We start from the raw sequence: 26490 nt of genomic DNA, 5'->3' as shown, positions 1-26490 counted from the left end.
TAGTCAATAAGTGACTCACTTACTGTAAGCCTTCTGGTTATAGGAGATTTTTTAATTACAGATTTTTTACTGAATAGTAACACGATTGTGCATTTGGAACCAATTTTAAATGTTCAGCATGCACATTAATTTCCTTTCTTCACATCAAAGCAACACTTCAAATAAACAAAAATTCATGACAATTAGTAAACATGCAGTTATTTAAAAATGTGCCATCCTTGTTGCATAGCAACTATTGATTTTCTTACGTGCTTTTCCCATACTCTGAAATAATTAAGCATAGGCATAAATTGCTATCTACTTTCTTGAATATTAAAAGCATTTAAGTTATGAAGTTTATTCTAATAAACTTCTAGTATGTGTACTATATATTTATAAAGGGAACATTTCATTCCTACACAAAGGCACAGTGACCCAGGAAAGAGATGACAATGTCATATTAGCTATCCTTCTCTCTCATGAGACAACTTTTATGGAACTTTTTATTCATAGTTTCAATAGCTAACACAGCCAAGACATAATGATCATATCTTGGCTTTACTGGTCTGGATCTTGATTTAATGCTAAACTAAATGATAAGATTTATTAACAAGAAGTCATGCCTTCTCAACTCAATAAAATATCCATTTATATTCTAGAAAATTATACCTGCCAAAATACACCTGTGATATAGTTCTATTAGAAAGAAAATATGGTCTTAGTAAGAACTTAAAGAATCCTATGTAGGTTTATTTTCATCATCAAATTAATTTGTCATAAAGCACAAACATAATACTCTTGTATGATCAGATGCCCCCACTAACTAGGTCTACTCGCTGTGTTAGCACCTCAGGGACAGGGTGCAGTGAGCAGCAGCTCTAGACGGGGTTGTGAAAGCAGAGAGTTCTCCAGTAGGTTGTACCTGAAGTCTTTCATGGGATGCAGCTGAGAGATGAGAAACTTCTACACAAGCAAAGGCAGTAAAGTTTACTCTGTCACTCTAGGGGGAGCCAAGAATTTTGAGGGAAGGGAAATATCTGTAAATCTCTATCCATATTACTTTCATCAGTGAAATTTCTGAGCCAAAGATGGGACATTTATAACATCTCTTCATATAAATTGCCAAACTGCTTTCTAAACAGCTGCTGTAATTTCCTGTCCCTTAAAGGGTGAGTATGAAAGACTGTCTCACTAGACTTTCAGTGCAGTGCAAAAACCACTCTACCAATTGGAAGTGTGAAAAACAATTTCTCATTGTTTTAATTTGCATTTTTTGGATTGTTAGTTCCACATCTTTTTGTATTTTTCAACATGGATTGGTAAAGATGGGGGAAGTGAGTAAAACAGATTAGCCAATTGCAAACACTGAGACTAATAAAAATTCAAAAGAATTAAAGCAGTGCGAGCTTTGGAGAAGGACAAGAAAAAGACCATGCTACAACATAAGACAAAATAGGAAAGAGACACTCAGAGCAACTTTGGTTCATATCCTCCAATTTAATTGTTGCCCATATGAAACTGTTGTTACAATGATCATTTCTGTCACAGACTAGAAGTGCTATCTCTGAGGGAAAGGGAAAAAGAGCTGATCTACAGTGGACCAGTACGGGCTGAGTATGGCCACCTGTGTGAAGACTGGAAATAAAAATGACAAATTTACAATTGACCTGAGCCAGCAACAATGCCTAAAAGGTTTCAATCGGATGGATGGCCAAGTGGGAGATTCCAGGAGATGTCGGTTTGCAAGTGCTGGCTGCTTGAGGTTACAGGTTGTAGTCAGCAAAGAGAAAAAGCCGATGATAACCAAACAGCAGGTCAGGACTTCAGTCAAGCAACCTGAACTTTAGTAGCCAGCTCTAGTTCTGGATGCAGATTGAAATCATGCTCAGAAACCAAGGCAGAGGTTAGTGCTAGGGATAGGTGCCAGATGGGTACGAAAGAGAGTTCAGAAGGCTTCAGTGTGTTGTGTGGGGCCAGGCCCAGGGACCAATCACAGAGCATCAGAAGTTATGATAGGGAGATGATGGCTGAGAAGGTAGGGGCTAACATTTTTTAAAATGTTATGTATTTGTGTTCTTTAAAATTAACAAAACAGTACATATACATTGTTGAAACTGTTAAACTCATAGAGAAGTTCAAAGACAAAAATCAATGCAATTTTTTAATACTCTAGGAACAAACAATTTCCTTGGAAATAGTGAGCTAAGTACTTAGTCAGTTCACACTGCCCAAAGTTCATAAGAAAATAATTTTGTCATCTTCTGTTCTCTTGTACCACCTTCTTAAAAGCAGAGACATTGTTAGAATGAAGTAATATTACCCTGCTTGTAAACATGTAGTCATATGCAAATTCTGCCACTGTATGGGGGGAAAAAGTAAGTATTTAAAAATAAAAATTATGGTTTTACATGAGAACTAAGGGCTATCTTAATCTTACAAGATTTCAGGTGCTGTTCTTACCTTTTTATTCCCATTATGTTATCTAATAAATTGGAAAAGACATGTATCATAACTATTTTTGGTCTAGGAAATTCCAGAAGGAACCAAATGTGTGCATAGAAGCAAAGAAATCTATTTGTAATTGTCTTCTGGCAAATGGATAGAACTTTTAAAAAGCAAATAAGACACATGCTGATGAAAGCTACATTATCATTACCTTCTCCCTCCAGTTATCATCATCCAGCAGCTTCTGTCTAAGGGTTTCCTGCAGCTGCTCAATGCTTTTCTGATGTGAAATCAGCATCAATTCCCTGAAAACCATAAACCCGACACATGAGTCAAGACTCACCCCTAACACTCTCACTAAGGTGCACATCTTGGCTCAGAGGATATAATTTCACAACTTAGTCTGTTTATTCCCTTAAGCAATATATATACTGTTACTAGATATGATTTTAACTGCTACCAGTAATTTACAAACACTTCATATAAGGTACGTATTTTCTCAGGCTTAATTTCTGTGTAGTAAGTAGGGTCGTTTTTGCATGAAATAGTAATAACATATATGGAATCACAAATATAATAAAATGCTATACATTGTGGTTCTAAAGTTTATGACTAAATTGTAACACTAGACAATATTTTGGTTTTTTTAAAGGAAACTATGTTGGGATATGCCATGAAATCAACATGTTTGTGGTTTCTGCTAGATTTATTTTTCTTTTACTTTTCTCAAGTAGCGGTAGGAACAAACCAATGGGAGGGTAATGTCTGAGATGTGGTATGGTATAATATAAAAAAAATCAGAAAATTGAAAACACAAAGAACACTTTAATATTGTAATTCACACAAACAGATCTTAAAGCTTAGTTTGTGATCCTCCTGATGGAGGTTGTGTGGGTGATTCACGAGAACCTTTCATGGGGCACTGAAATTAAACCTTTGACTATCACAAGTGGTGGCAACAGCAGGCTTCTTGGTCAGGGCTCCTCCCTTTTCTGTAATCTCCACGAGTCTTCTCGTCCATGTAGGTGATTTTTCTCCATTGCTTATTCCTCTTCTACACCCTTTGTTTTCCATCACCAACCTCTTCCTTTGCTCTGATCCCTTTTCTCAAATTCATGACTCTCATTTATAATCGTTGTTGGAAATCTCTAATGATCCATCAACACCAAAGATTTCACATTTAAGAAAAAATTCATCGGAGTTTTTCAAGATCATCAAGATCTTGAAATTCTTGAATTTCAAGAAAAATTGAATTCCAAGATCTTGAATTTTTCATATTCATAAAGATCACATTTCCTGTGATCTTGCCTTTCCTTTTGACTTCTGAAAACCTGTAACAGTCAAAATCTTAGCTTGAAATCTCTGAGTCATCTCTAACTCTTCCTCCTTGTTCTACTATATCAAAACTTCTGGAATACAGCTACGGCAGAATGGGTAAATAAATAGTGGTATACTTTAGAATAAACTGTAGATGAAGAAATGAATGATTCTCAGCCACATGCATTATTATGGACAAAGCTCAGAAACATATCTTGAGCACAAAGAAAAAAAATCACTGAATAATATACGTGATTTTATTTCTATAAAGATAACATATATAGAAATCTAACATTTTTAGGAATACAAACATACTTGGTAAAATCATCGAGTGAAGCAAAGAAATCACAGGCATAAGTTACCGCAGTTTTTGTAGATGTCTTTATTCCTAGTTTGCTGAGAACCGCAAAGTGCCCTTTGCTGGTTTCCTCTGGGGAAGAATGCAATGCGGTGGAACTGGGGAGAAGCACACGGGGTTCAAAGCCAAAGGTAAGGTTCATTTTCCTACACTGAGTGATTGATACATAGATGTTCATTGTGTTGTACTTTTTTATCCTTTGCACCTGTGTGAACCTTCCATGTATGTACCCCGTATTTACAAATACAGCTAAGCCTGAGTGCAGAGTAGAATGGGTATGTGGGGGAAAGAGAGCAACAGGGAGAGACCAAGGGGAGGGAATGGGCAGGCGAGAAGTATGGCAGGTTCACTGACCACTGTGCACACTATGAACAAGGCAGCACCATCAGGCCTTGGAGGGACAGAGGCGAATTAGGCAGGCAGGGTCCCTGCCCATATGGCACTCAAATCCACCAATGTAAGAAGAAGCTTTATCTTCTCAAGTGTGAGGCAGACCTAGGAGGTCCTGATGCTTGCTCAGCAGTCTGGGAGCTGGAGAAAGGGAAGTGAAGCAGAGGGAACACAGAATGAAGACAGCAAACGTAGGGTTACATGAAAAACCACACTTATGGCTTTCCTCCAAAGATGTGGCCACTGCTGTCTCCCTTGCAGACTTATCTTCCTCTACTTGTCAATTAATGTTTGTGTTCTCAGCACTTTGTTCTGGACCTTTTTTTTTTCTCTCTACTCTTTCTCTAGGCGATCTTATCTACTCTTATGGTTAAAATGCAATACAGATGCTGACAGCTCCCAAATTTTATCTCCAGCTCCTATCTGTTCCCTGCGTAGTTGACTCACATATCCAGCTCTCCACTGACCGCTCTAATTTTATATTTCAGAGACATATGGAACATAACATGTCTGCAATCTCAAAGACTCACAACGCTAAAGTGTGTTTATTTTTTTGCTCATTAGGTGTCATCTGCTGAGCTGTTCCCCGTTTTGTTCCAGGAAGCAGCCCAAGGAGCAACTCTTACATGAGAATTCTGATTCTGTGGCTCACTGACAACAAAACTTGCCAAAGCATAGGATCTGTTAGAGCTTCTGCTTAGAATGGGTGCATATCACTTCTCCCACATTTCAGTGGCAAGAACAAGTCAAGTGGCCAGGTCTGATGTCAACAAAGAGTGGGCAGCCCAGTCCTCTCACTGGGAAGTACCCAGTAAGTCACCTGGCCCTAGGTGGAGTCCATTGCCACTCTGAAATCCCACTGGAAGCCACTGTGAGGCTTCTTAGCCTGGAGATGGGAAACATTCTTTGCTTAGGCTATGGTTCTTCCCCATGGAAGTGATTTCCCAGTCCAGTCTTCGCCGCAGCTCCTGGTTTTCCTCTCCGATACATACTTGTCTGCGCTGGTCACATTAAAAGAGGGCATTAGTGATTTTGCCCTGTTGGGAAACAACTTTCTCTACTTCCTTCCTTTCCATAGATGATTTACCATATATAGCAGAGGGAATTTGCAGATGGGATTGAGGGTCTTGGGATATGGAAATAAAGTGGCACTTTACCTGATTTTCAAAATTATCATAGAATGGCTGTGGCTGGCCATGTGCCTGTTAGAAATGGCCAGACTGCAGAGTTCTGGCAATTTCATCTACTTTATTTCTTAAGCCAGTTTTCCTATTTAAAAAGAGGTCTTTCTGATTAGAAAGTTCCAAGGAGCATTTTCAGACAGGTGCCTGTGAGTACATTATGAATTACCTGTACTATAAAATGGATGATACTGAACATTTGAGATGCTCAAATTTCAGTCTCCCTGGAGACAGTTATAATTTTGATTGATAGCGCCAGAAGCAGAATCCACTCCATACACGTTCCTCTGATGAACCCAATACAAAACACCACTGTCAGGTGTATCCCTTTAGAATAAAACTGTGAAAGTCCAGTAGATTAGGGAAGCTAAAACATAAATCACGTTTCAAACAATTTTAGTGAAGTATAACTATTCACTGAATTTCAAAGAATTGTGAAGTTCCTTATGAATCTGTGCAAAGTATAAGGTGTTTTAAGTATACTGTTATAAAAATTACAAACTTGTGTCTGTGATGGTAAGTTTGCTTGATACTTATAATGACAGAAATAAGGATTTTTATGTATCTTTGATTCCTGCTGAACCTCTGTTTCCGACTCCAAAAACTTTTCACTGTGATTTCTTCATGGGACAAGGCAGGAGGAAAAATTATATGTGATGTTACAAACACTAACCGTCCTCGATTAGCATGGGCTGTGCGCTGAGTGATGCATACAGAGATGACTGTATGTGTGAAAAAAGATAATCGTGATTTAAAAATAAAGAACACAGCCTGGCTGGCGTAGCTCAGTGGATTGAGTGCGGGCTGCAAACCAAAGTGTCGCAGGTTCGATTCCCAGTCAGGGCACATGCCTGGGTTGTAGGCCACGGCCTCCAGCAACTGCACATTGATGTTTCTCTCTCTCTTTCTCCCTCCCTTTCCTCTCTAAAAATAAATAAATAAAATCTTTAAAAAAAATAAAGAGCACACTTATACAGTACACACTTATGGAAGAGCTTGCACATTGTTTAGGAATAGGAAACTGTCTTAAGAAACTGATTGAGAAAAAAGAATCCTGTGTTGAAGGGACCTCTAAGGATCAACTTTGATTCTGGTGAGACTTTCTGCTAGAAATCTAGAGGAATTTAAGAAATAAAACATAATTATTAGAGGCATGTTGCTATTTTTCATGTTATAAAAAGCTGAAAATGTACAGCTGTTTTTGACTGTCATGCAGATACTCAATTTCCTCTTTAGAACCAAACCAGTTCTACAGAAATTGCTGCTTTAGATTTATAGGAAACTACACAACTTTGGGTCCCACATTTGGATTTACTAAGAACCCAATACAAAAGATTTTCACCAGAATACAGAACTGTAGTCCCAGCTCTGACTTCTGGCAAGTCAGAGACCCTCTGACCCTCAGAGAAATGCTGGGAGCTCTGGCCCGACTGGGGTTCAGCTCATTCCCGCCCATACATCCACATGATCAACAAATATTTATGGAGCGCCTACTAGGTGTCAGGCACCGTTTTGGTCTCTAGGAATACAGTGGGTTTTTTTTCTTGTCGGCCTTTGGAAATACATGAATGCAATCCCCCAACTTTTAGAAGAAATGGAGGTTTCTGAAGTGATGTGATTCACGAGTGGCAAAGCTGCCCCGGCTCACACCAGCCTGGGACTCTCTGATGCCGCCTCTGCTTCTCCCACGTGAGAGGAGGGGCGGCTGCCTGAGCGTCCCAGCCTGCAACTTCACCAGACAGAGATTTTTTAAAATAATGTTTTGGGGAGTTGGCACATTTGGAAAACTAGGATCAACTCACAATTAAGAGTGTTTATTTTTAAAACTTTAACTTTTAAGTTCTTAGACCAAAAAGAAAATGAGAATCTAATTTCTTATACACATGCAAAAAACCAAGACTCCCTTAGTTGCAGTTAAAAATGTAACTGCAAACAAATGTCAAACCGTAAAGCTAAATGACAGCTTTCAATTGTCTTCACATTGTCAGTCAAACTGACGAGTTTGATTTTGCCACAACTTCTGCCTTCATTAAAAGCAGTAAGCCTGTGATAGCATAAGAAGTCAGCCTCTTGTTCTGAGAGCTGTTGATGGATAAGAAACCAGAGAAAGAAAGAAGTCTTGGGGGGAGGGGAGCCCAGTGTGGACTGTTATTCCAGAATGATGTTACATAGGCCACTTCATTTCACAATCCTTTAAACTAACAGGATAGCATCCAAATCGAAGCACTCCATGGACTAATCTTTATAACTCTAAGAGTCAGGCAGATAATCTTCAATTCAACAGACACTTACTGAATATCTACATCACCAGTACAGGGTATCAAAAGTAGTAAGGCATGATCTTCAAGGGGTAGGCAGTGTCAGGAAAGAGGAGAGGGAGTGAATTAATACCTTCTGAGCATCTACAATCTATCAGGCACAGTACTATTACAGATGTGTTGATCTTCACAACAAGATAGCTATTACTAATATGCCCATTTTACAGATAAGAAAAATGAAGTGTGAAGTAGTTAAGTTGTCCAGACTTGAGACTGGTCAAGTTGAAATTTAAACCTATGTTTGCCTAAATCTAAAGTCCATTTTAAAAAATACTAAGCCATATTACCTCAAGGTAACAGACCCTTAAAGCATTGCTCCCAGATTCTTTTCTATATTGTATACTACTTATGGCGTCTAGCTTTCATGAAAATAGCACATGCCTCAATAGACACTGATCTTCTCTTCTTCTAGCATGTGTTGGGAAATGTTTGTATTCTATTTTCATTCTGAAGATAGAGTTCTACTACTGATTTTGCGGAGACATCGGAGAGAAGAAGACAAAACATTCCCTGTTTATATTTATATTTATATATTTATATTTATTTATATTTATATTTCTAGTGAACGGGAGAACCCCGAAAGAGTGGAGGGGTGGGGGATGAAAGAGAGGGGACACAAAGGAGACGCTCTGGGTCTTTCCACTTTATGCAGGGTTGGGAGTCTCCCAAAGACGGTGTTAGAACCTGGTTGAGAAAGAGAAGTCCCATGAACGGAAGCTGACCAAACTGAGCGTTTTAAAGCAGATGCTGAGGGAATTGTGCAAACTGTAATAGAGAGAACATGGGTTATAAAGGTTAGACACATGGAGCTTCATTTCTGTCTTTGTCAGTGATGTGACCCTGAGCAAGAAATGTAGCCTCGCTTACGCTATTTCCTCATGTGGAAAATGACACCTTCTTCACAGGTGAGCACCATGGCTCTGCCAGCAGCGCTAGTCATTTAGAAATGACTTCCCCTCCAGGTTGGTGAACTAGAAAAAGTGTTCCCTGTGGACAGGGGCAGACCTAGGGACAGAGGGCTTAGTAAGGGGTGAGGGGGAGTGGCATACTTGTGCAGGAAAAATGAGCCCCTTCCTCTGTGGCAAGTGGCTGGGAGAGCGGAGTCCAGGCTTCCTCTCAGTCCCTTGCTCCTCCCACTGAGCACCACGCAAGGACACAGGCATCCGCCCCAGGGCGGTGTGAAGACCCTGTCTGCACCAGCGCTGAGAGGGCTCTCCACACTGTGAAACTCGTGTATTGTGTGGAAGAGGGCCTGAGAGGGAGAAGGAGAAGGGCCAGGAGAGAAGGAGAGAGGGAGGGAGGAGAGAGAACATGAGGACACAGGCCCGTTTACTTATTGGGCCATGTCACACACAGGAAAACAGAAAACTCCCTGAACTTCTTGAAATAATTTGCTAGATGTTGTGTATATTTTCTAAGGTGAGGGTTTATAGCTTCCAATTAAAATAAATGACAAAAATAAAGAGAGGAGAGGACCAGGGAATTAAAAAAGAAGTTAATATTATGTGTGTGGGGGAGGAAAAATAAAATCCTTCCCTAAAGCCTGAAAGATACATCTTTGCAGTGATGGGAACAATTAAGACAACTTCATTTAAGATAGAGAAATATCAGGATAGACAGAGAGATACAGCCATATATTATTTATTTACAAAATAATTTAACATAAGCAACTTGCGCCTAACTTTGGTTTCGACTAAGCTTTTCCTTCAAAAATGCTCTTCAAGTGTTATCATGTTATTGACAAGTAAATCTTATCATGTTATTGACAAGTAAATCACAGCAAGTACTTATCTATATTTCCTCTTGGAAAGTGCCAAGATAGGGCAAGTAACAGTTCTTGGGAACGCGCAGGGCACGAGAGCTGTTATAAAACTGCGGTGTGGTCCGCAGTGTGGCTGCAGGCTACGTGTTAGTGCATGCATGAATTTCTCTGAGTGTTATATGTGGGCAGTCTCCAAGCTCAAACACATGTGGCCTTATAAAATCCATTTGTAAGTTGGTTGTAGGGGACTCAGAACATATTTTACCATCAAAATAATTTTCCATAAAAATGGAATTAGGCCCACAGGCCAGCCCACAGAACTCTATTAAATCCACAAAGTGGTATCATGAATTCAAGGTCTGAGCAGAGTTCTGGCTCTGGTCGGAGAGCCCTCGTAGCCCAGAAAAATGAGATACGTGGACTCTTTTTACACAGGATTTTAAAAACAGCCAAGCTTTCCTCTGGCACTGTCCTCTGCATCTTGCTGCATTCCTCCTGTCCACAAAGCAGACCCCTTCCCCCAGCCTCAACGTGTCTGTGACCACGCTGGCCACAGACCTTCTTTGCCCCCAGCATCCCCAGTTTCAAAGGACCGACTTCTCTTCCTCCCCCATGGAGCTTCTTCTAATCCAGCTTCCTCAGCTGAGTGTGAGGGAGAAAGCAATGCACCATTAATAGATTTGCACTAATACGTGGATTATTCCCCAGTTACTAACTCCTTTCTGGCTCCAAATTCAGAAGTTCTGCCAGTTTCCCCCCGGCTCCACCCCCAGGATTAGTTCTGGCTTTTTACATCTTTTTCTCATCTTCTGAAACTATATAGCTTCTAAGTTGTATGTTTTTTCACTGTGGTCCCAATGGAACTTCAGCAAAAGGGCTCTGCTGCTGGGAGGGGTGGGGGGCGGGGCAGTGTGCAGAGGGGCTGGCTGCACTTAGGGATGCATATGCTGTCTCTGTGAGCAAGTTGGGCTCTGGCCTTTGGTGAGCATATCTGGCAGCCCGGCTGGTTGCGGCCCTTCCACAGCCATGGTTCGGGACCTTGCTGTGCAGCAGATTTCTGAGCACTGCCCAGTCCTACCAAACAAGCATCTCTGCGTCTTTATTTTAAAAGATTTTCTTAAGCCCAGCTCCTGCTTTTGGAGGGACTTTCACTCTCCAACTGCTTAGGGCCACCTTGCTTTTTAAGGTTCCATTGGTGCTTGCTCAGCAGACTGAAGGAAATAAAGTTTACTGAAGGAAAGAAAGTAAAGAGAGAAAAGCCAAATTCGTGCATGAACTGTAAGGAATGTCCACTGTCAGAGGATCGCAGTGGGGAGGGGCAAAGATCCAAAACAGAGACAGGAAAGCGGCAGGATAACGGGTAGCTCCTGCAGCCAGAGGAAGATAAAGTTTTGCAGCAGCAACGTGGAGAGCAAAGCCTGCGTGACGTTACCCTTGCCGGCCTCATTCACACTTGCTAGCCCTCCAGTCACACTGTCATTTCCGAGAACTCGCCACGCCGGTTCTTGGCTAGTAAAGCCCTTCCCTTTCAGTTTGGAAACTTGCACTTGCTCCCTCGATGTATCATCTCTGAAGTCACTTTTATGAACACCCTTTCCACCGCTTCTAGCCGTCTCTATCTACAAAACCTCTTTACTTATCTATTACCACAATCTGTAGTATTCTAGTTAGTTCTCTACTTTTCACTGTTTGTTTCTCCCATTAGAATGTAAGCTTCGTGAGAACAGGAAGGTTCAGATTCACCGTTGTATCCCCAGGATATATACACCTGGCATATAGTAAATGCTCAACAAATAATTATTGGCTGACCGAAGTACCCAAAGCCAAGTCCTTTGAGTGGATACATTTGCCAAACTGTGAAGATACAACTGAGGACAAGGCAGACAAAAAAAGAAAATCTGAAAGTGGTAGCCTAGGGCAAAGGAAAATGACAATCCTATGTCTAGGAATAATCCTATGGTAATATGATAAGTTACTGTTCCATAAGTATATTTTAATTTTTTTATGTGACAGATGTCTTGTCAATAAACTTAGTGCCACCAAATGACTAAGTAATATCATGCCTGCTTTTAGGGAGACTAAATACAGAAAGCAAAGAAAAGGGCAAGGATGTGAGAGGAAAAAAGGGGGAAGAAGAGGAGAAAGAGGTAGTTCAGTGATGCCCCTGTTCTCTGAAAACTTAAAGAAATTATCCTTCTCATTCAACACTTACAACAGAAGGAAAGATTAGAATCATACTCAATTTTTTACAAAAACACAGCAAAACATATACACATCTGGGTGAGTGGGCTGTTTCAAAGCAATCCCTCAAGAAAGCTCTATATTTATTCTGATTATGTTATTAATTCTCAAAACACTAATAAAACTGCCTTTTTCGAATTGCAGCCAGAGATAATTTATTAAGTAAGCATTAAAAAGAAACCATTTTATTTGATCATTGATCCCAAATGGCATTTCCCAGATTGATTTCCCACTCGCCTCCCGTCTGAGGTCTGTCAGGCTGTTCCATGTGTCCATGCCTCCAGTTTTATTTTGTTCATCAGTTTATTTTGTTCACTAGATTCCATGTATCAGTGATACATGGCACTTGTCTGTCTCTGAGTGGCTTATTTCACTTAGCATACTGCTCCCCGGGTCCATCCATGCAGTTGCAGAGGGTAAGGTTTCCTTCTGTTTAACTGCTGAGTGGCATTCCATGGTGTAAATGTACCACGGCCGCAGTGTGTGGAAGGGAGGCCAGCTCTTTTCGAGTCTCTGTCCTTCCAACCATTCTCAATGTAGCTGCATCTCTAAATCCTTCCGTAGCTGGTTTTAACCTTTCTGATTCCAATCCTTCATCATTATGGCCATTGCTTATTACCCCATGTTACGAATATAGGGATGCTCAAGGTTATTGATGCATGTAGGAACATTTGTCTCTATTGTATACTGGGCGAAATGGCAATACTTTTAAATTTTTTGTTTGCTATTATTGTTTTTATCTCAATGTTTCAGCTGCCATTCCTTCATGTTATTAGTAAACCTGGCTTTTGCAAATTTCCTGCTTCTAATATGCTATGTGCTGAGCAACTACATAATTGCAAAATGGCAGAGAGAGGTCATGAGGTGGAAGGAAGAGGCATATAACTACAAGGTGTATCATCTTTGCAAAAAGCAGGTTATTGGTATGGCAGAAAAGGAAGAAATGGTGGGTAGTAATCAGCTCTGCATCTTATTTAATCAAACAGAAGTTAACGTCTATCATCCCGGGGTGAACCAGAGACAAGGCTTGTTCCCCTGTGAACTAGACAGACGCCCTGCTAGCCTGGACTCCTGGACTGCAGATAGATATGATGCAGGGGGCAAAGTGTTAGGAGAAAATTCTGAGACAACAAACCTTATTCTAAGCTATGTAGTACTCATTCCTGGGGCCCCACTACCAGACTCTTCCTCAGCGAACAGTTGCCCTTATAAAGAAGTAAAAAAAAAAGATTATAATTCTTCTAAATCAGAAAGCAACCAAGTATTTATAAGATGAAATGAATATGATAAAAATAAGCTGAAAGATAAAAATGATAGGAAGACTGAAAAACCAATAGCCTAATAGTACTTTCTGTGCACAGAGAATAATGTAAGACAAAAATTCTTGCCCTTAAGGAAATTGTGTTCTTCTAGAATTGTAAGTGGGATAACATCTCCTATTAAAGATGCCCAGATTTGATAAAAACCAATAAAACAAACCCAAAATTTGTGCTATATATCAAATAAGCATTTAAAGCAAAAAGACTTGGAAAGAATGAGCAAAGACAGGCCAGGCAAATGAAAACAGAGAGTTAGAAAGTAGGGTTGAGATGCAAAGTTCAGAGATGGTTAATTTAATGACAAATTAACAGCAAACATATCTAGGAAGGTTGGGTAAATGTTCTTCTTAGCATCCTTGATACTACCTCAATACCAGGGGTATTTGTGCTCATGGCAAATCCTCAGTAAGAGGTGCTTACAAACAACAAAGAAAAGAGAAACCAGTAAAAGGGAAAAGTGATATAAAAAGATTTTTCTCTATTGGAAAACAACAGACCACCAATTACTGGCCCTGGCAAAACTCAACGAAGTACTACACATGGCCTTTTTGAGTCTTTTCAATAAAAATCCAACACCAGATGTAATGTGGGTTCCATCTCCACATTCATTAACTAACTGTATGACTTTAAGCAAGAAATTTAACCAATTGAAGCTTAGCTTGATGCCTATAAAATGAGGTGGTAGGATGTAACGATCTTTCAGGCGAAATACATGTTTGATCCTGAGACTTCATTGTTATTAAAATATGTAGGACCGTGACATTTCAAATATATATGGAATGCTGACATAAGTATAAAACATTTTTGGGAGAAATTATTCTGGACTGCACCTGTCACGTTTCAGTGTTACAACCTCTTCCTTCATCTGACTCAGAAGAGTTTTGGTTATCTCCAGTTCATTTTCTGCAAGGGTAAGTCTTCTTTTTATGTCTTCTTCTTGCCTTTCTTTTGCAGTTAGTTCTTCCTGTAAAGTTTTATGTATCTGTTGACAAGCCACTAAAGAGTCTTCTTTCTCTTTAAGCAATCTGGTATGCCTAAAAAGGAATAGAAAAAATGCCATTAATATGCATTAGATACTATTTTTCATGTTTATCAAAGGTATATGGAAATCCCAGTTGAGATAACAGACTATAACTTTAACTTAGAAAAATTAAAAAGGCTAGAAAATGAATAGTTCTGTGATATTAAAATTTTCCCATCTAGGCAGAAGCAAAAATCAATAAATAGCTTTAACATATTATAAACTTGAATTAGGTAATATGTAAATAATACAATAAGAAAAACTAAACACATTTTAAATAAAATGTTATTTAAAATATGGTTTCAAATTCAATTACTAAAAACTATTCATTAAAAAGTTTGCAATGTGTACCTTGATTCAGAAATAATGGATTCAAACTTCAGTTTCCTAAGTTTTCTCTGGCAGTCATCAGCTTCATTAGACTTATTCCTAAAATAATACAGAAGTGGTTCAAATACTGTATTTCAAAATAGTTAAAGTATAACTGTTTTCCTTTCTTAAAGCATATTTTTTCTTTATTACTTTTCTTATCCTCATATTCTATTTGTGGTTTTATATGCAGATTTCCTTGAAACTACAAATATATAGTTAAAGGATTTTTCTTCGCCAAAAGAAATCTAATCTGTTAGTCTGACTATAGGTGTTTTTCTTTATCATTACTTTATTTAGAAAAAAATTCTTACCATATTCATCTACTTTTATAATGGCCACGTAAGCTCTTATCAGACTGGTCTTCAATCAAATGTAAAGTCTAAACTCTGGATAACATTTTGGAAAAATAGAAAACCTCCTATGTAAACGTATTGGAAAGTGACCAAAAGCAGGCGGGTTCTGGAAGGAAGTCAACACTTGGAGTGAGGTAACAGCATGATACCAGGCTTTTGTTTGTTTGCTTAATGGTTTTACACTTATGGCAGGCCCCAGTCTGCATCATGTAGAGAATGCTAAAATTCTGGTAGAAAACTGGTTTCAAACTCACAGTCATTACGGCCTGAAGAACTAGAGGACAGTGTGTGGGGAAACCACAGCTGCTGTAAAGTAAAGGGTGAACCCTGAAGAGGTGAGAGCCCAAGAGACAAGAGTCCCACATACTGCACATAAACTCTGCCCACGTGTCTGGCTGAGCTCAGAACTACATGAGCACAGGGCAGACCCCAAGCAGCCCCATGATATTGGAGCTGCTGCCCTGGAGATGTATTGCAGTTTGAGGCCAAATTGATTATCTGCTTAAAGCAATACTACTGCCATCATTATTTGAAGAAATGTAGCCCTGGCTGGCGTAGCTCAATGGATTAAGTGCGGGCTGGGAACCAAAGTGTCCCAGGTTTGATTCCCAGCCAGGGTACATGCCTGGGTTGCAGGCCATAACCCCCAGCAACCGCACATTAATGTTTCTCTCTCTGTCTATCTCCCTCCCTTCCCTTTCTAAAAATAAATAAAATCTTAAAAAAAAAAGAAATGTAACAGAATCCAGAATCTCCATAACATAAAATTCACAATGTCCAGAATAAGAATTATTCAACATAGGAAGAAACAGAAAAGCATAACCCATTCTCGAGGAAAGAAAAAGCTAATAGAGACTGACTCTGAGATGAACCAAATATTGAAATTAGCAGCCAAGGATTGTTAAAGGAGCAATTATAATTCTGCTCATAAAATCTAATTAATGAAAAGATTTAAAAATCTTAGCAGAGAAATAGAAACTATTGAAAAGAATGGGAATTCTAAATCTGAAATAAACATTTGTCTTGATTTTATATAAGTGGGTTTTGAAACAATACTCAAAAGGTGAATGTACAAAGAAAGATTAAAATTCCAATAAAATATGATAAAATTGTAAGATACAGAAAATTACATTAAAATACATAATATAGTAAATTACTATCAGAAAAACACGCTTGTAACTACCATCCAGGTCAAAAAACAAATTTTGCCGGCTACCCTCGGAGCTTCATGTTCATGCTCCCAGCACAGCAAAGTCCCTTCACCCTAAAAAAAATTCTCTTGTGTTTTATGGGAGTCACTTTGATTTTCTTTGGAGTTTTATGACTCAAGTTTTATCTCCGAACACTATATTTCAGTCTTCCATATTTTGAAGAAAAAAATGCCTCTTTCTATAAAATGTTATTTCCTTTTTCTCCTTTTTGTAACATGGCTTTAGTAAGGTGTTATGTTGACATACAATGAACTGCATACAATTTGATAGGTTGGAACGAAACCCAGCCTAACAAAACCATCACCAGAATCAAGTAGCAGAGGAGCACGCTTAGAGCACTGATCTTGGTCTCTGATATAGTTCCCCATTCAAGGGAAGCAGGACTGCTTGGACAAACGGCTCACCCCAAGGGTAGGGCAGAGTAGGGGTATCTGAAACGTCGGAAAGGAAGGAGTACTTATAAAAGATGATGGGATCGTGTTCCGATGTCACGTGAGCCAGATTGAAGGGACTCACTAGTCAAATCTGGGACAACCTGTGTACCAAAATAATTAAGTACAGTAATAAATTATAAACCCTTGAAAAAATAGGAATTCACGAGTCCATACCAATAATACATTTTTTTAAAAAATGGGAAGAAGGGAGGCTCTTGCTTACACTAAATTGCTGAGGGCTGACTAATAAGTGGGGAGGGAGGGCTAGAGTTGGGAAATCATCACTTAGCAACCTCTACAGTAGAGACTGGAAAAGGCGAAAATCATTAACTGTTTTTATAGCTAGGTATAAATTTTGATGAGAAGCAGAGTATTTGGCAAGTGTTTCCAAACAACGTATCAGGAAAGAAGGAATCGGGAAGACTGGCATGCCGTCAGTAAAGTGGGCAAAGGCTCTGCTCAGGCCCATCACAAAGGGAAGAACACAACGAGCCACATATGCAGGGATACAATTTTTAGCAATTCAACTAGTAACTTTTTTCTCTTTTAGATGTAATACCCAGTATTGGCTAGGAGAGATGGGTATTTCCAATTGCCGCTGAGTTCAAAAATCAGTATAATCTTATTGGAGGACAATGAGTCATTATGCATTAAAAACCTTAAAAATATGCAAGTTTGGTTCTAGGAAAAATCCTCAGGGTGTAATTGCGTGTGAGGAGAAAGATTTGTCTCTATGAATTCTTTTTTAGGACTTAGCTTCCCTTTTATTTCATTGTTTTCATGGCAGTAGACAATAATGACATATTTTTCCAAAGCAAATGCACCCTTGATTTTAAAGGATTCATTTTATTTCTTTTTACTTTTTATGTTTATTGTATTTTCCCATTAACATTTAGTCCCCTCATACCCCTCTACCCCCCAGCAATCACCACACTGTTGTCCATGTCCACGAATCCTTTTTCCTCTTTGCTCAATCCCTCTACTCCCTAACCACTCCCCAACTAGCTATATTTTACTTCTAAAAATAAAAAATTTGGAAATTCTAAAGAAACAAAGGATTAGTAAATAAGTTATGGTTTATCCATAGATTGGAAGGCCATACAGCCACTAAATAATAATCAATAAATGTATCACATAATGACCGGGAAGAGATCACTAAGTAAAGACATTATGACCATAGATCACTAAGTAAAAATGTTTGAAAATTACATTATTTAGAAAAATGAACTACAAGGATATATCATAATGTAATAACTACAATGTCTTTTTAAATATATTCCTGTATTTTCCCAGTCTTATACATTTGCTTTGAAATCAAACAGAAATGTTACTTGGAAAAGTGCTCTGGGATTCAGCAGCTCCACCACTACTTTCGGTTTGTGTTCAGGCTCTTGCACACACTCTTCCAAATCTAGAGGCAGGGACAGTGGAACTCCCTTTAAAGGTTCCTTTAGTGACTATGTGGACAATTCATCTCGGCTGCATTTTTTTTAAAGCCTGCTCCCTAAAGAGTCTATCATCCCAGGAACTCCCCTAACCACAGCCAGCTCCCACCCCCACTCCAGTTAAGCCACTCTTTCTACGGCCTCCCCTTCGCCACTCAATTGTGATCTTCACCTTCATTAGGATGGAAGAAATTGGAAGGAATAGAAAGAATGCCTATGTCTCTTTAAACACTGCATTCCTCCTTTTACTCCCAGCAAACAGTGCTAATCCTTTCTCTTCAACTGCTAAGCCTTCAGAAAGGCCCCTGGTGTTCCTGCCAATCAAAGCAAAAGAAATCAGATGAAATAATTGGATATTTTCCCCTAATTTGAAAGGCAAGGGTCAATACCATTCCACTCCTTTATATGAAATAGCCATTCTCAAACTACCTCTTTGATATTTCTACTTTGCTGACCAAAGGCATCTCAAATTTAACAGATCAAAAGCATTTTTTATTTCCTTCACTCCGATATCCATTTCTCTTACAGATTTTCTCACTTCAGTAAAAGGCACCAATACAGTAATGATACTAAAAGGTAACACCTTATATATCTAAGCAACCTTCAAAGCAGCCCATATTCCCTTTTTAAACTTGAGAAAACTGAGACCAGAGAGATAAGCAACGTGCCCAAGGTGACGTGACTACTACTAACGAGTAGCCCTGGGATTTGAAACCCAGCAGTCGGCTCTGGAGCTGGAGCCCAGGCTCTCAGCCACTCTACTGCCTCCAGCTCTTTTGTCCTGATGCTGCAAAACTCCAAATGCCACCCTTTATTCTCTCCTTCCCTTTCCAGTTCCCTTCTTCCACAGCCACATCTACTCCATCAGTAAACCTTGTCAGGTTGGCCTCTGACATAATATTTCTCTATGTCTCCACACGACAGCCGTACACTGAACCAGTCACTCCGCCCCTTTATGAACGCACAGCTTCCCACCCAGCCTCCCTGACTGCTCTTGTATTCCCACTTCAGTCCCTTCTCCAGGTAGCAGCCATGCTGGCTGCTTAAAATAAATCTGGTCAGTCCACTCTCTCACTAAGATACTCCAATAGTTTCCCACTATCCTCTAAATAAACCCAAACTACTCACTAGGCTCTGGACATACTGGTGTATTAATTTCTTACTGCTGCTGCACCAAATTACCACAAGCTTAGTGGTTTAAAATGACACAAGTGTACTACCTTACAGTTCAGAGGTCAGAAGTCCTAAAATCAGTATGTCAGTAGGGCCATGTTCCTTCTGGTGGTCCCAAGGAAGGAACCTTGGGACCTTGCCTTGCCTTTCTAGCTTCCAGAGACCACCTATGTTCCTCGGCCTGCGGCTCCTTCTCTCAACAAATTCTATCATGCCAACCTCTGCTTCCATCCTCACACCTCCATTTGTGACTTTGACCCTCTTGCTTTCCTCTTACAAAAACCTTTTTTTTAAAAAACTTTTTATCCTCATCCAAAGACATGCTAATTGATTTTAAAGAAAGAGAGGAAGGGAGGGAGTAAAAGAGAGAAACATCAATTGGTTGCTTTCATACTCACCCAGAACGGGGACCAAACCCACAACCTAGACGTGTACCCTGACAGAGAATGAAACCCACAGCCTTTCAGTGTGTGGCACACACCCAGTCGAGCCACACTAGCCAGGGTTATAAGGACCTTTTTGATTACACTGGGCCAGCCCAACTGATTTAGCATAACCTCCCAATCTCAAAATCCTGACTTTAATCACATGCGCAAAGTCCTCTTTGCATGTAAGGTAACATGCTCACAGATCCAGGGGATTAAGTTATTCGTGTGTCTTTGGAAGCTATTAGTGTGTCTGCCAAACTGGACTTCTTCATGTTTCTTGCATTTGTAAAACTCACTCCAAGAATTTAGGGCCTTTGATCTCTCTGCTTCCAGATGCTAGCATTTTAGTACTGCTGGCTCTTCTCTCTTCCTCAGATCTCAACTCGAAGGCCATCCGCTCAGGGATACCCCTCTATCGAAAGTATACCACTGCTCCCCACCACTCACATTCTATTATGCCTGTTTTATATTTTTTTCAGCCCTTAACATTACCTGAAATTACCTAAACAACTCAGTGGGAGCTTGTCAATCTTGTTAGTCCAATATCTAGTGCCTGAACACAAGAGTGATGGCACATAATTACTCAGTAAGCATTTTGTATTGAATGAATGAATGAATGAATGAAGTAGACCTGGCCTGTTCAATTTAGGATCATGTGAAGAGCAGGTCTATACCTGACACTGGAATGCCACCAGCTACCTACATGCACGACAAAAAATTCTCATGAATGACCAGAGAGGTAAGAAGAAAATTAGAACTTTATATCTCAGATGGTGGTAATAAGATAGCTCCAAGAATAAGACAGCTTGTATGAACAGGTCAACTGTGTCAGATGTTTCTGAGAAGTCAAACGACAGCTTTACCAACCAGTAATTTACGACGGTCATAAGCTGATCTTTGCTCATATTCCTGGTTAAATGAGAGGGGTGGGGCTGCAAATAAAATTAAAGGTAAGTAGATTAAAAAGGTCCGTAAATTAGAAAACATACTTTGTGTAACCACTCCAGACATATTCACTAATAACTGATAAATTACAGATCATTTTATGTGAATTTTGTTCTTTTTATCACACACATAAAAATGAGTGCCTTCACAATGTAAGCTGCTCAAGTAATGTGTAAGTAAGTAGAGTCAAGCAAAAGTCTCTCTACCACCCCACTTGCACTCGCAGAGGGGGCTGTTGTAATCCTACTACCACTTGTTCAGTGCATTCAAATCCGTGTGTGTGTGCATTCATACACACTTTTAACATGAACAGAATTATTTTTCTAATCATATTTTTAATCTCTCACAACAGCATATTCTTTTATGGTTACAAGCCTGCAATACATTGGAGGATATCTTCATTTTTAAAATTTATCTTAATATCTCTGTTTGCTATTTAATAATTTTCTTGGGCATTACATCTTTCCTGTGGGAGTTCACAGCCACTGTGTTTTTGGGGGGCAGGTGGTGGGAGGTTGGTTTCTCCTCCACCTGTGGCTGGGTGTCCATCCTCAGCCTTAAGATCCCCTGTTTATGTGTTTACTCTGCTTGCTGTTTGTTTTTGCCCCAGGTGGTTTTTGGATGTTGTGATGAAGGGTCAGGTGATGGTGGGGGCAGTAAAGGTTTGTCTCGGGATGTGGGGACCCCAGCTTGTCCTGGGGTCAGCAGCTGCCAGGCTTCCCAGCTCCAGTCCCCACACTCATTGCTGTATTCTACATGCAGATGACTCACAGATGCTGTGTGGCACAGGACCTGCTGACCAGAGGGCAGTTGGTGAGGGGCCAGTGGCTTCAATGCTCCAGATATGACTCCTCAGAGTGGGCTTCATGGACCACCTGCATCAGAATCAAGTGGGGAGTGCATAAAAAATGCAGACCACTCAGAGCCATCCCAGATCCAAACATAAAATCAGACTGTCTGTGGGAATGGAGCCCAGACACGGACCCTGGGAGTGGGTCCATGGGGAAGGTCATGGTCATACTGAGATGTACAGTTTCAATACACTCCGCAGAATTCTTCCGCAGACTGGAGTTTGAGAAACACTGTTCTGATGATTCTCCAGGTCCTCCTCCCTGCTCTTTGTGTTCGCTGATTCCACATGCCGTCCCGCCACACAACTGGTTTTCCTTGGCTTTACTCCTCCATAGAGTTGACCTTTTTATAATCCTATGTATTCTCTTTCAGGAATTCCTAAAAATTTCTTACCATCTATAGTGGTCTTTCTTATTAGTCTTATTTATCTATGTTTATCCTGACATATATACATAAATATATATGTATGCTATGTATAATATAAATATAAATATAAATATTATTATGTGTATATATAAATATATGTGTAAATATATAAATACATGTGTATGTGTATTTATATTTTATATATTTATATATAAACATATAATCTATTTATCTGTTTATCCTGATATATACACATAAATATGTGTGTATTTCCTAAATATATATGTAAACATGTATATTTATATATAAATATAAATATCATAAATATAAGTGTCATAATATCTTGATTAGTGAAGACTTCCCTGAAGTAATGAAAAATATAGATGCTCTAAAAATGCAACTTTATGACCTTTAAATATGTATGTAAATAAGTATGTATTTATATATAAATATGCAACTTTATGATCTTCAAATATATATGTAAATAAGTATATATATTTACTTATATAAGTATATGAGTAAATTAAGTAAAATAAGTAAGTTATTTGCTTACATAAGTATTTATATATTTACATATTTATTTAAAGGTCACAAAGTTGACCTTTAGAGCATCTATATTTTTAGAGCATCTATATTTTTCATTACTTCAGGAAGGCCTTCCCTAATCTAGACATTATGATACTTACAAATAAAATTTACAGAAAGTTTCACTGCCAGCTTCTCAGAGCATCACTAACATTCTGCCTCGTCAGCAAACACTGCTGCTCACCTGCTGAGCGAGCACCACAGCTTCCCCCCTGGCCGTCAGAGCCCTGCGGGCACCTGCTCTCAGGGTCAACCCTGCCTGGTCCACTGGGGCATGCACCCTGCAGCCCGTGAGCCACATGCAGCCCAGGATGGCTGGGAATGTGGCCCAACACAAAATCACACATTTACTTAAAATATAATGAGATATTTTTGTGATTAGGTGTCACGGTGTATTGACTGTGTGGCCCAAGACAACTCTTTTTCCAATGTGGCACAGAGAAGCCAAAAGTTTGGACACACGCAGCTAAACTAATCCTGGTTGTCACCTTTCCTTTGCCAGTGATTCATTTAGAAGAGGGTGTAAAAAAGAAATGGAAAGAGGGCCGTTTGGTAGCTTTTGGGAAAATGTTTTTCTCACTTCTAAGGAGACACCATAAAAACAGGCCCTTCCTGCCTCCGGGTTGGTTACATGTGGAGATGGTGCCTGGAACTGCAGGTGCTTCGTGGGCACAAGGGACGAGCCGTGGGGCGAAGCCAGTGCCGAGGGTGACAGGAGGAAGACAGGGTCCGGGGAGATGCCGCCGAGCTGCTGGACTGACTAACCTGAAACCCCTCCGCCACTGCCACTTGTAGCCCAAAGCATCCTGACTGATGAAATCTCTTTTCAAATACATAACAAGTTCTTATAAACCTGGGAAAATATTTTCTCATAAGCCTTAGGAAAAAAAGAACCTCAAGTTCATCCGTTTAAAAACTGTCTCTTCCCCTTAAGTAACAAACACATGAAGCATATCAAAACATTGAAAATCTTTAAACAACAAAAGAGCAATCTTAAATTGGATATGTGAAACCCATTCCCACCCCATCCTTCAAAAAGGGTGAGAATTAAAATTTTAACTACACCTGATTTCACACCACCTTCCAATTCCTGTAAGTTTAAAAGGTTGTGTGTGTGTATAAAATATCTAATTTATTAAGAAATTGTATGTCAAAATTTTGAGTGAATTATTTTAACTTCCAACTGAATTTACCATAAAACAACAGCCAAGTCACACATTTGGTTTTAATGTACAAATAAAATAGTACGTGCACATTACTGGGGACCTCCTGAGCTCTGAGCGGCCCGAGCAGCCCCAGGCTCTGACCCTGAGTGCCTGCCCTGCGGTGCTGCACGCTAGCAGCGGAAGAAGGCAGGGAGACGGTGTAGAGACAGAAATGCTGCCAACAGCCAGCACAGAGGACGGTCTCCAGCAGTTGGGGCCACTTAAGTGGCTCTACCTTTGATAATTCAAATTTTCTAAAAATGTGTATCTGCCTATTTTCTAATTTTAAGAAGTTCTTATATAGGCAGGGAGCACCTGTTTTATAAATGGAAACAACAGCATCAGCATTTGTGCAGTTGTATAGTGATTTCCTCCAAGTAATTCATTCGATGGACATTAGTGAGGTGGTATATTTCTCCCTTCAACTCTCATCTCCTCTGACTCTTACCATTTCTCAGCACTCATATTATAAATTATGTTAGAAATACAATTAACAGAAAGTATCGTGAAGCATGTGTGCATGTTACATGGGCAGGTTCCTTCTACATAGAGAGAATTCTGCGCACACTCACAAAATCAATTCATGTCACAACCAATAAGTTTTACTCCTTTTCCTTAGAATGCTTACTTCTGGGCTTCGCTTCTCTGCTAACTTGTCAGGACTCTTCTCTGTCTACTGAGTTTTGGTGCGTTCACAAATCCATTTTAGCTGGTAGGTACAACCAGCCCTACCTTCCTATTCCTAGACTGTTCCCTCTTCACCTTTTGAGGTCCCAGAAGCTAAAGTCACACAGTAGCAGTGGCCTGACTAGGACGCTTCCACATGAGGCATCCGCGTGGCCAAAGCCCTTACCAAAGTTCTTAGAGGGTGGGGAACAATGATTATGTTCCTGGCAATCACTATCTTGTTTCTCTTTCTCATGTTTCTTCTCACACAGAAAATTACTTCCTGGACCTACTGAGCCAAGAACCTCCCGTCCACTCATTCCTTCCAACTTAGCCACCATACACAGAAACTGAACTACTGTCCTTACTCTGCCACTAACCACAAAATTATAAAGCATGCATATTTGATTTTTCTTATTTTTCAAAAACAAATTTTTGGCTACAAATAATCCAAGTGTACATTAATTTGATAGGGCATTTTTTTTACATTTGTTCTGCCTGTGTTGTTAAGAGTTTTATTAATGGATGGAACTGGAGAACATTATGCTAAGTGAAATAAGCCAGGCAGTGAAAGACAAATATCATATGATCTCACTTATAAGTGGAACTTAATCAACAAAACAAACATGTGAGCAAAATAGAAACAGAGACATGGAAATAAAGAACAAACTGACAGTGACCAGAGGGGAGGAGGGAGGGCACTAACAGGGGAAAGAAGGGGAAGGCTCACATCAAGGAACAGGAATGAAGGACCCACAGACAAAGGCAACGGTGGGGGGAGGACTGGATGTGGAAGGTCGGGGGTGGGTAGGGCAGGAATGAGCACTGGGGGGAAATGGATGCAACTGTAATTGTCAACACTAAAATTTTTTTAATTAAATTAAGAAATAAATGGTAAAAGGCACAGGAGCTGACATATGGTAATAAAAGGTAAGTAGCAAAAAACATTGTATTAATGGGGATTGCATTAAATCTATATATTGCTTGAGGTAATATGAACATTTTAACTATGTTGATTCTTTCAACCCATGAACATGGAGTATCTTTCCATTTCATTGTGTCTTTTTCAATCTCTTTTAGTAACACTTCTTAGTTCCTGTATTGAGTTTATTCCTAGGTATTTTATTCTTTTTGTTGCAATTGCAAAAGAAATTTTTTTTTTTTTCATTTCTATTTCTGACATTTCACTGTTAATATATATAGGAATGCAGTGGATTTTATACATTGATTTTTGTATCCTACAACTTGACTGTATTTGTTTATTGTTTCTAACAGATTTTTGGTGGTGTCTTTAGGGTTTTTATATAAAGAATAGTGCCATCTGCAAAAAGTAACACTTTTACTTCTTTATTCCCAATTTGGATGCCTTTTATTTCTTTCTTTTGCCTGACTGCTCCAGCTAGGACTCCCAGACCTATGTTGAGTAACAGTGATGGAAGTGGACATCCCTGTCTTGTGCCAGACCTGAAGGGAAATGCTTTCAGTTTTTTACCATTGGGTATATTAGTTGAAAGTCTGTCATAAATGGAGTTTATTATGTTGAGGTACTTTCCTTCTAAACCCATTTTATTGAGTGTTTTAACACATTGTTTTTAGAAGTTGTCCATGGTCAACACAACATTTGGTTGCTAAGCATTCTAAATATTTATATTTCTTGTGAGATTCATCCTTTTAAAATATAGGAACTGAAAACCAGATCTACCAGATTATATACCACAAAGTAAAAAAATTTACTTACTTTAAAAAGACTATATAAATCTATTTTAGAGTTATAATACAAATTTGCTATATTTATACTGTAATTTTTGAAATTTCTGAAATTCATTTTTCTGAAGATTTTTTTTATTTATTGAACTTATTGGGGTGATATTGGTTAGTAAAATTATATAGGTTTCAGGTGTACAATTCTATAATATATCACCTGTATATTGTACTGTGTGTTCACCACCTCAAGTCTCCTTCCATCACCATTTATCCACCCTTTACCTTCTTCCACCTCTTTCCACCCACACTTTCCCTCTGGTAATTACCATATTTTTTCTATGAGGTTTTTTGGGGGTTTCTTTTGTTTGTTTCTTTGCTTAATCACTTCATCTTTTTCACCAAGTCCCCCAACCCTCTCCC

General features: G+C 39.3%; 1 protein-coding gene across 1 annotated transcript in view; it reads right to left on the bottom strand.

Moving 5' to 3' along the window:
* The window catches only part of LEKR1 (leucine, glutamate and lysine rich 1), a 148522-nt gene that overhangs the window by 38281 nt on the left and 83751 nt on the right, over positions 1 to 26490 (bottom strand). The window contains exons 8-10 of the mRNA XM_045850755.1: positions 14683 to 14760; positions 14141 to 14344; positions 2636 to 2729 (exon numbers count right to left, since the gene is read on the bottom strand). Coding sequence (XP_045706711.1) covers positions 2636 to 2729; positions 14141 to 14344; positions 14683 to 14760 — 376 coding nt within the window. The remainder of the gene's footprint in view (positions 1 to 2635; positions 2730 to 14140; positions 14345 to 14682; positions 14761 to 26490) is intronic.

The sequence above is a fragment of the Phyllostomus hastatus genome, unplaced genomic scaffold (genome assembly GCF_019186645.2).
Source record: "Phyllostomus hastatus isolate PE091 unplaced genomic scaffold, TTU_PhHast_1.1 phas_contig_86, whole genome shotgun sequence".
Classification (NCBI taxonomy): Eukaryota; Metazoa; Chordata; class Mammalia; order Chiroptera; family Phyllostomidae; genus Phyllostomus; species Phyllostomus hastatus.
The sequence above is the reverse complement of the archived record's forward strand: the minus strand, read 5'-3'. Positions and strand labels throughout refer to the sequence as shown.